Below are 16716 nucleotides of genomic sequence, written 5' to 3'. Positions count from 1 at the left end.
AGAAAACTGTGATCCTTGGATGAATTAGGAATTGAGAGCACCTGACTCAACACCCTGTGTTGTAGTAACTCTAGTAACTGTTGTAGATCTTGTCTCTCTCTTGGAAGAAAAGGCAACAGAAATGAGTTCTTAATTAAGATTAAATCTTTTCTTTCGGCATCTGCACTTGTTAACACTGCCCTGGTATGTTAGGTATGTTACTTAGAATTTGTTCTTTTGTCTTTTCTTTCTACCATTGCTCTGACTTCTGTTTAATACTGAGCCAGGTCAAATTGTTCTCAACTGACTTATTTGATTAAAATAATATGAATATTACTTTGAAGCACAAGGGGAATTCAACCATGGCTAGCAGAAGCCGCCTTAATTGCCCTTAACTCCTTAAGGACGAGCCTGGCATCCTGCCTGACCAGAGCACTGTTGTCTTACATAAGCAGGCTCCATGCAGGCATGTAATGGGGATGACAAGCTGCACAGCAGGCGGAAATGAGGTTGCCAGAGAGAAAATCTGACGTTGTCTACCCACGGTACCCCTGGGGCCCTGAGTGTCATATAAGACTCGGATGGTTCCTCAGACGCCTGTGTACATGAAAGACGTGGGTTTACATAACATCTCCAGGAGTCGGGGGTGAATCACTACACTGGTTCTAGCAGGACACAGTGTTTCTGAATGAATAGGAGACCTTTTTCCACCTGCAGCAGAGTGCTCTAACCTTTTAAATAACCCTAACCCAGTGCTTAAATACACCCTCGAATCTGAACATGTGCCTGGAGTGTGCAGACTGTGGAGGTTGGATATATTTCAAGTCCTGGGAGCTTTCAAGTGGATGGATTGAGAAAGAAATGTGCTGTACCTGGAGCAAAGTCTGTCTTTCCGTAGAAGCGAATGATCCCCTGTTTCTGTCCAGCCACTAGGACCTGATCGCCGAGTTCGATCTTCACACCATCGGGGTCCAAACTCCCCACTGACAGAGATTTCTTTCGCAGAGCTGAAAAGACAATGCGGCACAACAACAAACTGAACATGTGCTGCTTTTAAAGTCAGCATTTTTCTGCCTTCAGTAAACAAGCAACTGCTGCTAAAAAGATCTAGCAAAGAAGAATTACTGGATCTGTCTACATTGTTCCTGGCCTCTTGTACACTGCAGGTGTCAAACTGGGGATTTTATCACAGTTTCCAAACACCTTTTATTTCACAAGGGCTGGAGCCAGGGGTGGCACTTGACAAGTACAGTAACATCAGGAAGTGCACTTAGTTCGTCCAGGAAATGGTGTCTCCCGACACCCTGTGATTTTTCACACGCACCTTTCTCTCTGTCTTTCTCCTTCTTCTCCTTCTTGTTCTTGTTGGTAACTCGTGAGAAGTCCATGCGGGGAGTTTTTGGGGTGGAGGTGACTGACGAGGGGGTCTGATCCAGGGCTTTGGTGATTTTTGATACTGGTGCAAAAATACCTGGATAGTAAGAAGGTAACACAAATACATGCATGTAAAAAAAACTGAATAAAGGAGCCCAATATAATTAGCCCAACTACAGAGTCCTTTCCCTCTGAAAAAGAAGAAAGAACAAGAGGGGAAGCACACCCTGCTTTTGTATGTGCATGTACCAATGTACACACATTTCTGCAAGTATCACAAATCAACATGTCTATTTTTGGCGGATGAAATATCCAAAGCAGCATTGCCAGCGCTTTTTCAGATGCAAGGGACTCAAAGGAGGTTTGAGGATTCTGAAGACCTGTCATTGACTTAACCCCAAAGAGATTCTGTGCAGAATTTGTCTTTAACAGTACATTTAAACTTCCAACTTGTCTGTGTCTCTTATTCTACACTCATAAAGGTCCTGATCCTGAATGCAATGAAAGGAGACAGGAGAGGAAGAGGAGTACCTAGTTTTGGGGGACATATGAAGTAGCGCACGCCACCCACACTCCCGTCATTCTTGCCCTCCGGCTCGTCCAGCTCCACCCCGACCCACTGTCCACTGGCGAACTCTGTTGTGCCACAGAAACGGAGTGTGCCAGTCTAGAAGAGGAACTGACTTTTAGAAGGCATGAAAGAAAGGCATTCTTGGAAAAACCATGATCTTTTTCACTCGATCAGCTCAGCTCAGAGGGGACCAGAATTTTACCAGAATAGGAATAAGTAATAGGTTTATTCCATGCTGAAAAAAAGAAGAAAGAAAACGTTTCGGCCGTGAAAAAAGCTCCACGGCAGAAACGTTGTGTTTTCTTTCTTCTTTTTTTCAGCAGGAATAAACCTATTACTTGTTCCTTTGCAGCCTACGCATGCTGACGCAGTTACCCACCTGGGTTTTCACTGTGGTACATGATATCTACAGGAATGATTAAAAGTTCAACTCACAAGCATACAGTACTTTCTATATCTGTTATCCACCTCTTTTTATGCTGATGAAACATGCAGTTCAACTAAGATTTAAGGTGAAGGAGAATTTGTGTTATTTTGAATTAGAGGAAAAAGTACAGTGTTTCTAGAATTCACTTAACACAGAAAGTTTAAGCACTCTAACCAAACTGGCAATAATTCCACTTAATCTCTGTTTATTTATATACTCTGAACTTTGCTTTCAGTATGCAGTATCTGTTATTTTCAGCTTTGCAAGGGCACTTTCTGTGTAGTGTGTGTTTTAAAAGACAAAAGGTGTCTGAGCTGTCCAGGTGTTTTCTAAGGTAACATGAGAATCACTAACATAAAGTGTTTTAATCACAAAAAACTAACACCCAGTGTAAACCACCCCCTTCCCAGCAGAACAGGAGAGACATCACTGCACAGGTTTTCGGGAAGCTATAGGTTTATAGGTGGGGACATACTGTAGTTTTTGAAAAGAAGTAACTTTGTATACAAACTTATTAAATGCAAGTTTCCAAAAAAATATAAAAATAGGTGCATATATTAGAGCTCAGTTTGTTAGAGTGAAAAGTAGATTCAGGTTCACACTTAAATTCTTACTGCAGAATAAATATACCATTCCTTCCATTTACATATAGTTCCTTTCATCTCAAAGTACACTGTCCTGAAAATGCTTCACATATAGTTGGGGACTACTTCATTACCAGCTGAATTAAAAGAGTACTTGAGGGAGGCAAGGTTATAAAACTCCAGAGTAGAGTTTAGCCAGGGCACAGGTTTAACTCTCGTCCTCTTTTGAACAGCACCTTGACATCTTTAATGACCTAGCAGTCAGAACCTCGGTTTAATATCTCATCCGAAGGACAGTCAAAAGAAAAGATAGATAGGATCACTTTATTTGCCATATACAATTTCTTGCAGTAGGAATTTGTTTTTTCACATTCCCCAGCTTGCTCTCCATGAGACACACAGACAGGGAGAGAAGCTTGGGGTTAGAGCACAGGGTCAGCCATTGTACAGCACCCCTGGAGCAGCTTGGGTTAAGGGCCTTGCTCAGGGGCCCAACAGAGTAGGATTCCTCTACCGGCCATGGGATTTGAACCGGCAACCTTCCAGCTAGAGGGGCAGATCCTTAGCCACAGTCCCACCACTCCGCGCAGTAGATGTCAGCTGCTTTAAGGAGAGCCGGGCTAGCCCAGCTTGTCCCTTGCCATACCTTCGTGTCATCGAGCATGACTCGTTCCCCCAGCTTCAGCCCCAGGGAAGTCAGCATCAGGTTCCCAGGGATGTTGTCATAGTTCGGCAGGGTGACCCTGGGCAGGTTGCAGCTCAGGGGCACGGCGTCCAGCAGAAGCTGCTTCAGCTCTTTGGCCACCATGGCTGCTTCTGCCTTGTCCAGGCTCATGTCCATGGGGTCGGGCACCACGTCCGCAGGGCCCTGGCCCTTGCTGTTCTGTATAGGAGTGAGAGAAAAGGAGATGGCTCTTGAAAACAACCTGATCTTGCGGACATAAACAGTTCAGCCCTCTTAAATACTTACAAGTTAGCAGTCATGGCACAGAAAATAATGTGATACATTCCGAGCACAAAACCGAGTTGGCACCAATGCACCAGGATTAGAAACCAGATTTGGGGGTGCTTATATCTGTATGGAAGGAACATTTTCTTTTTATAGTGGTGCTGTTATTAGCTGCTGATATATAAATTTCAATCCAATCTATCTGACATCCTTGCTGTTTGGAGTTTGCAGCTTGGAGATCCAATATTAGTGAAAAAACGTTTTTTTTTCTTTCTCCTCCCACATTGCAGGGTGAATCCCAGCAGCCTCGAGGGAGCCCAGAAAGTGCAGGGGGATGGCCCTCGCCTTACCCTGACAGTGGGGTTCGCCCCGTGCTCTAGAAGACACTTCACCGCGCCCAGACACAGGTTTGAAGCTGCAATGTGCAGTGCTGTGCCATGGTAGAAATCGCTGCATGTGGAGTTCAGCACTGTGGAGACAATTCAAGCTAAGGTCAGTGGTGTGCCTGCACCAAATCTTTTGAAACTCCAAAGCCGCACCCCATCCTGTGCTGAAATAGGGCATACAGGCAAACATCAATCCATCAGTGGCTTAAAATGATTCAGAGTGAATTATGTGTGGTACAGATCTCTGCTTATTATTTCACAAAGAGGAATGCATTTCATTTGGAAAGCTGTAGAACACAAGATTACTGTGAGAGGTCAGTCGTGCTTGAAGTGTTCTTAGTTTGGTGTCCTTAGGAGGGTTTTTCAGCACAGCAGTCTTAGCCTTTACTTAGGGATGAGGTTCCAGTCTAGTGCAGGGTTGTCATCCTAGCCGTGGTATTGAAGCGGTGGCAGTGTACTGACACTGCATCCCTTTTGCTCTCAACCCATTCTGGGATCTGAAGGGATCTGTTCACGTTTTTCATATTCACAGCACTGACTGCCAAACCACTTAACGATGCATTCAATATACTGAGCATCAAAAGAAAATCACCTATAACTGCAGCACATTCCCAAATTACAAAAAAGGTCTACTAATATTTTATTAAATGGGCATAACAAGTAAATTCATCATGCTGATTGCAGTTGATTAATTATCAAGAGAATGTCACATGCTAGTAGTGTTGGAAGCACTGTGAGCTGTAAATCTGTGAATCTCGCTTTGCACCAGGTTGTAAGTGTTGTGAGTGTTTTCAATCATTCCTCTCAAAGGAATGCTGGTCAAGCTTGATGCACAGCATTCCTCAAATATTCAGAAGGTCTCAAGACAGGTGAGTCACATTCTCATTTTGCAAGAAGGTCATGGTTACATGAGCAGCAGGAGGACGTCCTGCTGGAATGACGTCACATCAGGGTGAGCTTTCTGGAAGGGCAATAAGTCAGGTCCCTGGACCAGTCAGTGTAGCTCAGTGTATTGTGGCTGGCTGCCATCAATCATACATGCAACTTCATTAGTGATTAAACGATCCTGCCCAGACAGTCACACTTGGATGTTAATTGGTGATTTGTACAAAATAGTTAATGTATCATTCTGCACGTGTGCACCACAGTCACTAACATCCATCATGGTTGACTATATAGACCTTTTTATTATCACTTTCAGAACTATTATGGACATGTCTAGAAGAGGCAACATAATATGACAAAGACAAAAAAGTGTTGTGCTCTTGCTAAGCGGGACATATTAATGCCACCAATCTTTCAATAGGATTGCTATTTAGAAGATTATGTCACCTCATCACCTGCCCAATCAGCTGTCTCACTACTGAGGTTTTAGTGTCTATGTAACATTCACTCGGCCAGTCATGAATAATCAAGTCATCTAAGTGACCTAAAAACATTTAATCATTTAAAATCAGTACATCTTGTTTTTCTTGTTCTCTACTGCAACAGGATGAGGGCATGTTGAGTGATGTGTGTAACTGGATCTGGTACCCTGAAACCAAAGCCCATTAATTTCCTGAAGCTACAATGCAGTGGATTAAGACCACATCATTTCAGAATATATTGTTTCATGCACAAGACTTCAAAAAAGCTGAAAATAATTTGAGCCTCTGCTTGACAGGTTTTGGTACTGTAGTCCCTTTTTAACAGTACTTTAATCATCACTAATCTGATTATAAACCTGTTCAGCAGTTCGTTTTTCGACGTGGGGATTAAGAATGTAATATCCTGGAATTTCAGGTATCTCTGCCCACACCTGTCTGAAGTAACCATTCACATCGCAGTTGAATCAAGAGAGCAGCATCTCTTTTGTCTGAATGTCTGTTTCAGTTTGGTCTACATTAGATTAATCTGTTGTACAAACTGTTTTCTTAGAAAAAAACATTTTGAGTCAGTACAAAAAAACTCTCAGCGAAAGTCTGGTTTTATGTGGAAAGGGAGATGAAAGCAATCTGAGCAATGGTTCACAGTGCTACAGTCCACAATGGCACTCACAGTCTGAGTAACCTATGTCCTAAGCTCTGTACTAGTAGAAGGGACCACACAGGGTACAGTGCTGCACCTGGATTACCAGGCTGTAACATATGTAATCTCACTTCATAATGCTCATTGCGATTGTTTGGGTTTCACAAAACATTCAAACTTTTTAGTTGTCTGTATGATCAGACAGAACCTGTTCTCTGTATTGCAAATTGTTTTCAGTCAATTGTAATCAACAAGTTCCAGGCTTTAACCAGTAGACCTCCCCTACTCCCCACAACCCTGAATGTGTCTCTTTAACAGTGTTGCACATGCTGTTATCAGTTCAAAATGCTACAGGTTCTTTGCAGCCTGTCTAGGGGGAAGGAAAAGAGGAGGTTCTGAATGTTTTAAAGTGGGCATCTGACCGTGAGCATAGGGTGGCGGGTGTTTCTGCAATAGATTGGAGCTTCCTCTGGTTGCAGCCTCCGGCACTACATCTAAAATAAAAAATGGAAAATGGGAAGAGCTCAGTTAACCTATGGTCCAGTGGAGAGGTTGTCTAGTGTCTTTTCTTATTAAGGGATGGGATAAATGATAAAGAACTTTCATTAAGAGGCCAAGGAATCACAAAAGAATCTTAACAAGGTGTACTTCACCCATTTTGTGAACAAGAGTACCCAACCGTGAATTTTGTTGCAACACGTTGCCAGATTTGTTTCATCCATTGGAACAAAGTCCATTTGGAAGATGCATGTTTGAGGCAAGACTGATCGTTAAAGTGATTAGAGCACACAGAATTATTGGTGTCATAATGAACTCCCTGCCTTGCCATCTTATATCTCTGTATCTGTTGCGACAGAAGTACTGTCTTTGTTTTTATAGTGCAGATGAATTTGTTCACGATTTTAAACATGACTAGAAATCCTGAGTGTGGAATGACAGTCATTTACCTTTGTTTTCAACCTCAGCTTCCTGTGAAGCACAAACCATAAGTGGATCTTCTGCTGCTGCTTGGAACCTGAACTTGTTTTGAAGTCTTTTGTTCCCCAGCAATTCTGCATTCAATAAATACATGAGGTATTTTTCTTTAGATTTCCTCTGTCAAATCCAGTTTCAGGGGAAAGATATCACAGGAACCCAACACTGGAGATACACTGCGTATAGGTGAAGACACACTTGAGCTTTCATGTAGCATTTCAAGTCAGTGACTTTAAGAACATTATTCCTACAGCATTACAAAGCACACAAAGTAAGGCTTTTTAAAAGAAAAATAGTCATGTTATGCTCCGTCATACAAGCAAGTTATGTAACAGCACATTAGTTTTGGTCTGTAGCTGTAATGTGAACAGCAGTCAGCTGGATCAGCTAAACACAGATTTTGCCCATAAATGCTCTCGTTAGTTGCGGATCTGTATATATACTATATTGATATTATTACGTCTGATTGTTTATGATTCATTACATTACTCTGATTGCAATGCATTGGCTGAGATGAGAGGCGCCCCTTTTCTGTAGTGTACCTTTAGGCTTGGCTGCCTTAAGCAGGATCCGAATGAGCTCGGGCACATCGAAGTAGGCTGCATAATGGAGCGCGTTCATGTTGGTCCAGCGGCTGCGAAGACTCACGTCAGCTCCCAGGGCTATCAGCTGGTTTGACAGCCGAAGTGCTGCTGCAGGATCACCTGTTGAACAGCACATGAGAAATCAGACAGGGTGGAAATTCACCCTGCTGTCCTTTTCCCTTGATCTGAACCAACCACTGATTTCTGGCTTGGCCATCAGAGAGAGCTGCATCAGCACGGTATTCAACGCCAGCTCTGCTACAGACAGCATGAGGAATTGCTGATGTTAGGTGCAACTCCATGATCGTATGTCATGGGTTCAAACCTGGTTTGTGTCGCTTAGATGGACTGTGACCAAGATATGTTTCTTAAAGCCACAAAATAAAAATATAGTGCTTAAACTGTTCAAAAATGCACTTTTAAGGAAATCAGTGACTCATGCTTCAGTTAATCTGTGGCATAGTCATTCTCAGGGTGGCAGAATGACTTGTGTACCCTGTCAGTACTGTCTTAAATCCCTGCTTGTTACTGATGTCAAGTCATCTGAATACAGTATCTAGCTTTTAAACTTCTTAAAGCCACTAGAAGACATACTTTTACATTGGACACCGGCAGTAGGATAATGTCTTTTGAATTAGTTCTCTTTCCTTGCTTTTTTCGTGGTTTCAAAATGGAGGGTGAATTTGGGTTTTGAGAATCTTAATGCTCACATTGACTCTCAGCACTGTGCCTTTCCAGTATAGTCTTTATTCTTATCAGGTTTCTTTGGTCTCTTCCACCCTGTCCATGTACCTGTACATTAAGGATGCCTGTGAAATTTGCAAAGATTGTCTTAGAGAGTAAACCTGCCTGGTGCCCTTTAGACCCCACTTTCTATCTTATATCATGTTCTTCACTTCCCAGTAACTCCAAATGTTTACCTTTCCGCCCTCATTATTCCTTATTAAATTATTTCTTTCTTAAAGATACATACCATAAAATTGTAGGCCCCTTTCTCATTCCTGGATCTTGGATCAGTGGCTTTCAACTACAAAGTTATTCACCTGATTACAAACATGATAGAACTTTTCAGCCTGGCTATAGATTTACGACTTCATGGAGACTGTCCATATCAGGGCAGTTAATGATTTACTGATGAAAGCACACTCACTGTGATTTTATTTCCATCCTTGTCTAACTAGACATTTGTGATATATTTGATACCAATGATAATACTATATCATACAGAATTTTACACATGCTAATAAATATTTTCCCTTAATGTATAAAGGATAAAAATTAATGCTATACGTCAACAGAAGGCAAGTGGTAGATTTTCCTTTTCCCTCTCTCTGCCACTTACCTACTCCATGAGCTCCAGCTTTGCAGGTGTAGTGCAGCAGGGTCATATCTGTCAGCCCATCTCTGTCATTGACATGACAACCCCTCTTCAAGATCTGAGGTGAGACATAGACAAGGGCCATTGAGAGTGAGTCCAACCCGCCTCTCTACTGAGCAAAACGGGCCCGTTTACACTGGGCATGCTCTCAAACGAGTATTTATAGAAATCCACTAGGGGCAGCCATCACCATGACAAAGGTGGAAACGTGCAGAGGCCACCACCTGTACAGTTCGCAGCTTGTGACAACTCCTTGACAAAAACGTTTGCACAGTAGCACCCTAAATGCGTGCATTGTAGTCAAAACGTATTGCAAATGCGGAAAATTCAACCCATACTTATACTACACCCATACTACAGCCGAACTACATACTTTCTCTTGTGTGTGTTTCTGTAAACGAGTCAGGGGACTTTTCCTTGTGGCCATCTTGCCCAGGTATATGTCAAGTATTTTAAGAATATCGTTTCGGAAATATCTGTTGTTGGTGACCCTCCCACGGGTGATCTTACAGCACCAAAACCTAACACTGAGCAGAAGTGATTTTTTTCTACGGCATCTTTGCTTTATGATTGAGTGGCCGGTTTTCACACTTCTGTGCAGTTATGCACAAACTACTTTGGGGTCACCATGGAATGATTTTGAGTTACAGGTCTGCGACGCCTGAGCTAGGGTGTCAAATGATTATAATACTGCACACCATGTTAAGACATTGCAGAGACATTGTATATTGGAATTGCCTAGTATTCCTACAACAGTTGTGCTCCTGTGGTATCCAGATTTATTTTTTATTGAACATCTAAATCAGGGCCTGCAGGGGACACATCGTGGAATGAAGATACAACCATATGAAAGCCTTCTAAAAATGTTGTTAAGTGTTTCACAATATTTCCTTCTATGGGCTTTTACAGGAAGGACACTGGATTGCCTTGCTCATATGCATACAACAGATGTGTGACATACTGTATGGATGACAAAACCAGAATTGTACAAGATGCTTTAAACCTTTACCTTCCTTGGCATGCACCCAAGTAGAATAAAATATCAGATAAAAACTGAGAAATTTAGATTTTTAAAGAACTTAATATTTTACTTTTAAAAACAAATATTTATTAAAGGAAAAGGCAAGGCAAGTGAAGTTACATAATTTCTAAATCCCAATTTGCAATGCAGGTCAATTGACTAGGTTAATATGATAAGATAATCATTTAAAATGTCACTGTGTACTGGAAGCGTAAACAATGTTGGCAACTGACGCCTAAACACTGGAGTGTTTAAACTCAGGCATTTATTTTCTTTAAAGTGATCAAACTGCCTTTGTATACAGTATGCAATGCTTATTCATCAGTAGACTTTGAACATACCACAGGTATCCCTGGCTCGGTAACACGTGAAATAACACAGAAAAATATGTTTACTCAGCCAGATTCGTAAGTCTTTTCATTTCATGGGGTAACAATAGGAAAAACTGCAATTTAAAGGAGTCCAAAAACAGAGGAGTTGTTTTATCTCAGATTTAATGATGGTTACATTTCTCAAACCATTTAGCTGTGGTAGCTGTGTTTCATGATCTTTTGCACAGGCTAAATTTGAAACCCTGAGTTGTTATACAATTGGCTTTGTAAAGCCAGTGCTGTAACCCTTTCTGTGGATGGCACTGTATTTGAACTTCAGTCTAAATGGAAAAACCTGGGGGTGATATTTGATGTGCAACATATTGTCAAAACATCTTTCTTTCACCTCAGAATTATCGCTAGACTACATTTGATGTTAATTTGGCAGCCAGAATCCTGACCAGGTGGAATGAAAGTGAGCACATTACTCCTATCATGGAGTCCTTGCACTGGTTTCCTGTCAAATTTTGTATGGACTTCAAATTCCTCATGCTCACCTATAAGGCTCTGCATGGCTTGGCACCTCAGTACCTGTGTGAACTATTATCACCCTACTCCCAACCTCACAACCTTCGCTCTTCTAATTCTGGTCTCCTATATGTCCCTCAAGCCCGTTTACACTCTATGGGTGACAGGACCTTCTCCTGCTGCGCCCCAAAACTCTGGAACTCTCTCCCCAAAGATATCAGAGAGTCACCTTCTCTAAACTCCTTCAAATCTGGACTCAAAACCTTCTTTAGAAGAGCCTGTACTTAACTGGTTCCATTCTTTACCCCTCTGCTCCTACTGTATTCAATACCCCTGTCTACTGTCTCCTCTCATTGTGCATATCTTGTGTATTTTTTTATTGTTGTTGTCATTCTGTAAATAATAAAAACAAAGTTTATTATTATTTTTATTATTATTATTATTAGATCTGCCCCCTCATGTTCATTTCTGAATTTACAGCAGGGCTCATTCTGAATCCCAAGGAGGTTCAAGCACCTCTAACTTCTTGAATCAAAGACAGTACTAGAATACCCTACTACACAATCTATATTAGCAGCTAAAATGGAGACTGATCTTAAAAACTTCACCTGTCCTGGGAGCAACAGCAAGAGCATTTGGAGAGCTAAATCCTGTCAGATCAACATGGTCTTTCGCGAAGGAGCAGATGACACTTACACAGATCAGACAATGGTTTAATTTACTGCCTCTGCTAATGCAGGCCAGCCAGCCTAATTGAAAAGGCTTATTACTGCGACAGTCAATCCTTGGTGGTATTCTGGCTCCTGGGAACACTGAGGAATAACAACTGACAACAGAGCGAATTTACTGCCTGCAGTGATCAATACAGCACTTGGGAGGCACCACCCTGGGAAAGCCACCTCTCCATAACTCCTTAGTTCTGATCACAGCTCTGATTGAAAATGGCACTTTACTTTCTAAATTCCTGCACGTGCCCCTGTTTGCACACAATTCCTTTTTTAATATGGAGAGTCTGAAGTGCTTCTACCATCTGCCTCCATACTCCTCGTTCCAATTGTTTACACTGTGTTTTGATCATTCTGAGTCTCCAGCTTTGATTGTACTGTATATACAGTATAATACAGCTGTAGTGTCTCTCCCCTTTGGCCCATTGCTAGAACAAAGGCAAAAACTTGCCTTTGCACCTTTTTAAAGAAGTCTTTCCAGTCTGTGCAAGATATACTTTGATTCAGAGCTTCTGCTATCCTGGGACAGCAGACAGAGTAAAATTTAGATAGATCAGAATGAGTGAGCAGGGTGTGTGGCCAGCAGGGTTTGTAGGAATCATCCTAGGGATTTTTCTAAATGGAGTTTGTAACAAGGGTTTGGGAGGGATGACAACAGCCAAGTTCAGTCATTCTCAGCTGTCAGTAATTTGTCAATATTAATGATGTCCTTTCTTCAGTTAAACATAATTAATTACTAACTCCCTTCTCTCCCTCACATTAATCTTTTATATCCCATCTCCACCTGTGTCTGCCACTTGGTCACTCTTCTCTTAGCAGGGGGGTTCCAGCCTCCTCATCTTCAGGCCAGGAGGTCAGCCCTCAGCCAAGCTGGTTAAACCAAATTATTGTAACTTAAAATACTCAATTAATCTTTTAATACACCTAATTCCTGTTGTCATTCCTAGTGAATAATGTGTTAACACACCGAGAAGATAATAGCTACCATCCTAATGGTTCTGTCGAAAAGTGGAACTGCCATTCCTGTTTCTTGGATTTGGGATAACAGAGGATAGGTATTGAAGGAATTCGGTTACAATTGTAACTGTGAACTGTCACTTGTACACAGTCACTTGTAGCTGTCAGTACAGTCAAGATGAAACAAGTTATAGTCAAGCAGGGCTTTTGAAAGTGCAAAAATCTAAACCCTTATGTTTATCTTCAAATTTCTTTTTTGTATACACTGATTTGCAGAGGCAATTTTCATGCTACCAAGTTATAAAAAACTTCAAATCCACTATATAGAAAGAAATCATACAGTTGTATGCAAATGTTTGGGCACCCCAGGCCAAATTACATGTTTTGTATATTTTCTAAGTGAAAAGAAGTTAACACAGCCTCTGCAGCGAACAAACTTAAACTTGACATATTTCTGCAAATTTTAATGCAGTTACTATTTATTTGCTACATTTAACAGATTGAAAAAAATAAAACAGTAAATGTGGCATGTGCACTAGTGTTATTTTTTTGTAAGGTCTCAGAAATTAATTGACTCGTTAGGCCTTAATCTACAGATGCAGCCATTCAAAGTGCGCGGCACAGACACGTACCGGAGGTAATTGGCTACGGCCTCGCGTGTCACGATGCAAAATACCGCGGTACGTGATTGGTTGACCGACAGGGGCACCCATTAATTTTGGAACATAAACATACAGTATATGGCTGGTCTCGGTACTTTAAAGAAAACATACACACCAGTATTCCATTTCTCCCTAAACATTTTAAGCATCGAAGTCTTTAACGTGATACCGGAGTCAACAAGCATACTTTTAGAATTTGATTAAAAGGGAATATAATATGGAATCGCGTATCTAAAGAAATTAATAACGATATAATTATACTCATGTACCGCAACACAAGAATTGTTACATAATGTTTTGTAGTGCTTTTTCAACAGTCCTCATGTGACCTCACCGGTGGCGCTGTGGGTTAGGTTCATGACTCCCACATGACTTTTTTTAACAAACATTTCTCTGAAAAAATAAAACGTTTCCCTGGCTCAAAGATTAAATAAACCTTCACTCGCACCAAACAAATTTATAATTCTAAATATCACAACATGATCGAATTTAAGTCATTTTAATAACAATGAATAGTCACCTAGGCGTTACAATATAAACATTTATATTGATTTAAATCGCGTTTAAATCGCCTTTATTTAAAACCCATAAATAAAGCTGATACTGTTTAGACTTTTAATTATTTAAAACTGTATTACAGCAGCACAATGCACAATGCAACGTAAATCGCTATCTCTGTCTTCTGCGTAATAATGTTCACCTCTCTATCCAGCAAATTAACAATAGTAATAATAATTAACTTTATTGTATATGGCGCCTTTAAAGCTGGCTCCTCAAAGCGCTTTGCAGGATAAAAACAATAACAACAATACTGTTAGGCTGGGCAAATTTTTTTTTAAAAAAGAAATACAAAATGAGATATAATGATGTGTTCCGGCTTAGACATTAACAAAGAGCATAACACGTGGGCGGCCAGCGGGAGTGCTGGCTGTGACGAATTAAACCAGTTTCACAGGTATTTTCAAAGTAGAAGGGGGTGAGATTTCCAGCGAAAGACACCTCCTCCCCTCCAAAACAAAGGAAGTACAGTACTTACTAGTTAAGAAAGCTAGGCTCCTCAATTAAATCGCTTTAACATGCTAATGCATTGGTGTAACAAGCTTCTGGCGTGGCAAGCTTCTAATGTCAACCTGACTACAGCGAAAGGAAACCTTCTTTATTGGAAGACAATGAACATATTCTAGCCCTAAATGAATTAATAGCAAACATGGTTTACATAAAAGACATTTTTCCAAGAAAGTTTAGCCTTTGTCACTAATGAAACCACTAAATAAAGACATAAATAAAGAAATCTTAAGATTTTTAAAATACATGACTTTGCTAAAATTTATTTAAAAATAAAAACTCCATAAGAATCGAGTAATAGGTTTCATTGCGCTCTGACAGATCGTCTTTAAATTAATTGTTGATTTAAAGGTTGACAGTAAATGTTTATATTGTAACGCATACTGTACAGCCTCTATTTCTCTATAAAAATCTAAAAGATCGTTTGCACAGCCTAAGAGAGAGGCGAATGCATTACAATAGATAAGCATACTGTAGAGGAACACAGTATAGGCATCGTTGATATGAGGACTTTTGAAACCGAATTTCCCAAATTTAATATGTGCTTTTCTATGTTTATTGTCAATTGATTGTCCATAATATTGCTATTCCAAGCATGGAGCGCTTCACCCTGCCTGCTGTGGGAAGAGTTGGCTTATTCCTTCCCTGCCTGACGAGGGCAGACCCTGCCAGGCCCTCGTCGACACCGGTTCGACCATCACCCTGTCCTGCCGGCACCGAGGCAGCCGGACCCCCAGGGCGCTCACCGTGCACTTTAATAATAATTGCTTACACTTATACAGCGCTTTTCTGGACACTCCACTCAAAGCGCTTTACAGGTAATGGGGATCCCCTCCACCACCACCAATGTGCAGCCCCACCTGGATGATGTGACGGCAGCCATAGTGCGCCAGAACGCTCCCCACACACCAGCTCTCAGTGGGGAGGAGAGCAGAGTAATAAAGCCAATTCATAGAGGGGGATTATTAGGAGGCCATGATTGGTAAGGACCAATGGGAAATTTGGCCAGGACGCCGGGGTTACACCCCTACTCTTTTCGAGAAACGCCCTGGGATTTTTAATGACCACAGAGAGTCAGGACCTCAGTTTTACGTCTCATCTGGAGGACGGCGCCTGTTTACAGTATAGTGTCCCCGTCACTATAGTGGGGCATTAAGACCCACATGGACCGGAGGGTGAGCGCCCCCTGCTGGGATTTTGGGGCTGCGAGGGTGAAACACCCCTTCTACCTTGCCCCAGTCCGTGTGTACTGTATCCTTGGGTTGGACTGGTTGCAGCAGGTGGGTGGCTGCCTTGACTTGGGCGTGAGGGACGGGGTGCTGCGCCGGGGGAGGCGGGTACCCTCCAACGGCGAGGTCAGGTGGCAGTTTGTGGTGTTGCGGTTGCTCTGTGGGGCAGTTCTCCAAGTGGTGCACGGCCAGCCGGAGGCCGCCAAGCAGTGACCTCGTCGCTGGAGGGCACCTGCCACCCCCGGCGCAGCACCCCGTCCCTCGCCTCCAAGGCCTCCCACAGTGCACAGAGTGCCTTACAGACCGGGTAGGGGCAAGCTTATCTCACCATACTGGGAGTCAGCTCTGGCACGCTCGCCCCGACACCTGCGGCTCCGGCAGGCCCAGGCGACGCACGCCGCTGCCACCTCCGCTTCCCGCTCCGGTCATCCCACACACCCCGGACACCTCCCGCCCTGCCTACCGCGAGACTGATTCATTCCCCCTGCCCCACCAACTCTCGCTGGCCCAAGTCAAGGCAACCACCCACCTGCTGCCCCTCCGTTGGTGCCCACTGGTCTCCTCGAATACGGCATCAGCCTGCTCAGCCAGAGCCAGGGCCTGCTCCAGGAGGACCAGCGCGACCAGCATCACGTGGCGCTGCACCTCAGTCGGCGCCAGGGCCCAGAGGAACGCCTGGAGCGTAGGGTAACCCTGGCGGGCTAAGTAGGCCACGTCTGCGGCTGTTACCTTCACTGTTACCTGGATACCTCTTTATCTAGAACTCACTCTTCCCCCTGCCTGTCTGGCTTCTTTTAATCCTTCTGTGCCCGGTTTGCAGCGGGTAAGATATTTTTCGAAGAAAAAAAGAGAAATTTCACCAGAGCCCCTTCTCGTGTCTAATTTTTAGTTTAGAAGGATTCAAGCAGGATTTTGGATGAAAGGCAGCGATCTTAATCAAGCCCAAATCATAATTGAACCCATTCAGAGCCTACATTACATTTTAGCGTTTCATTCTGAGCAGA

At 42.5% G+C, this 16716-nt stretch overlaps 2 protein-coding genes across 5 annotated transcripts in view; one reads left to right on the top strand and one right to left on the bottom strand.

Moving 5' to 3' along the window:
* clip3 (CAP-GLY domain containing linker protein 3) overlaps positions 1-16716 on the bottom strand; it is a 34768-nt gene that overhangs the window by 6603 nt on the left and 11449 nt on the right. The window contains exons 4-12 of one of the 4 annotated variants that reach the window (XM_015341006.2): positions 9179-9272; positions 7795-7956; positions 7225-7329; positions 6700-6771; positions 4235-4353; positions 3582-3818; positions 1885-2020; positions 1304-1450; positions 852-986 (exon numbers count right to left, since the gene is read on the bottom strand). In XM_015341006.2, coding sequence (XP_015196492.2) covers positions 852-986; positions 1304-1450; positions 1885-2020; positions 3582-3818; positions 4235-4353; positions 6700-6771; positions 7225-7329; positions 7795-7956; positions 9179-9272 — 1207 coding nt within the window. The remainder of the gene's footprint in view (positions 1-851; positions 987-1303; positions 1451-1884; positions 2021-3581; positions 3819-4234; positions 4354-6699; positions 6772-7224; positions 7330-7794; positions 7957-9178; positions 9273-16716) is intronic. The other 3 variants (XM_015341007.2, XM_015341008.2, XM_006627607.3) reach the window with 3 other exon arrangements.
* Positions 4293-16716, top strand: part of LOC102684510 (cytochrome P450 2M1-like) — a 40789-nt gene continuing 28365 nt past the window's right edge. The window contains exon 1 of the mRNA XM_006627683.3: positions 4293-4376. Coding sequence (XP_006627746.3) covers positions 4339-4376 — 38 coding nt within the window. The 5' untranslated portion in view covers positions 4293-4338. The remainder of the gene's footprint in view (positions 4377-16716) is intronic.

Source organism: Lepisosteus oculatus, chromosome 3, assembly GCF_040954835.1.
Source record: "Lepisosteus oculatus isolate fLepOcu1 chromosome 3, fLepOcu1.hap2, whole genome shotgun sequence".
NCBI lineage: Eukaryota > Metazoa > Chordata > Actinopteri > Semionotiformes > Lepisosteidae > Lepisosteus > Lepisosteus oculatus.
This window is presented reverse-complemented; position numbering and strand designations above follow the sequence as displayed.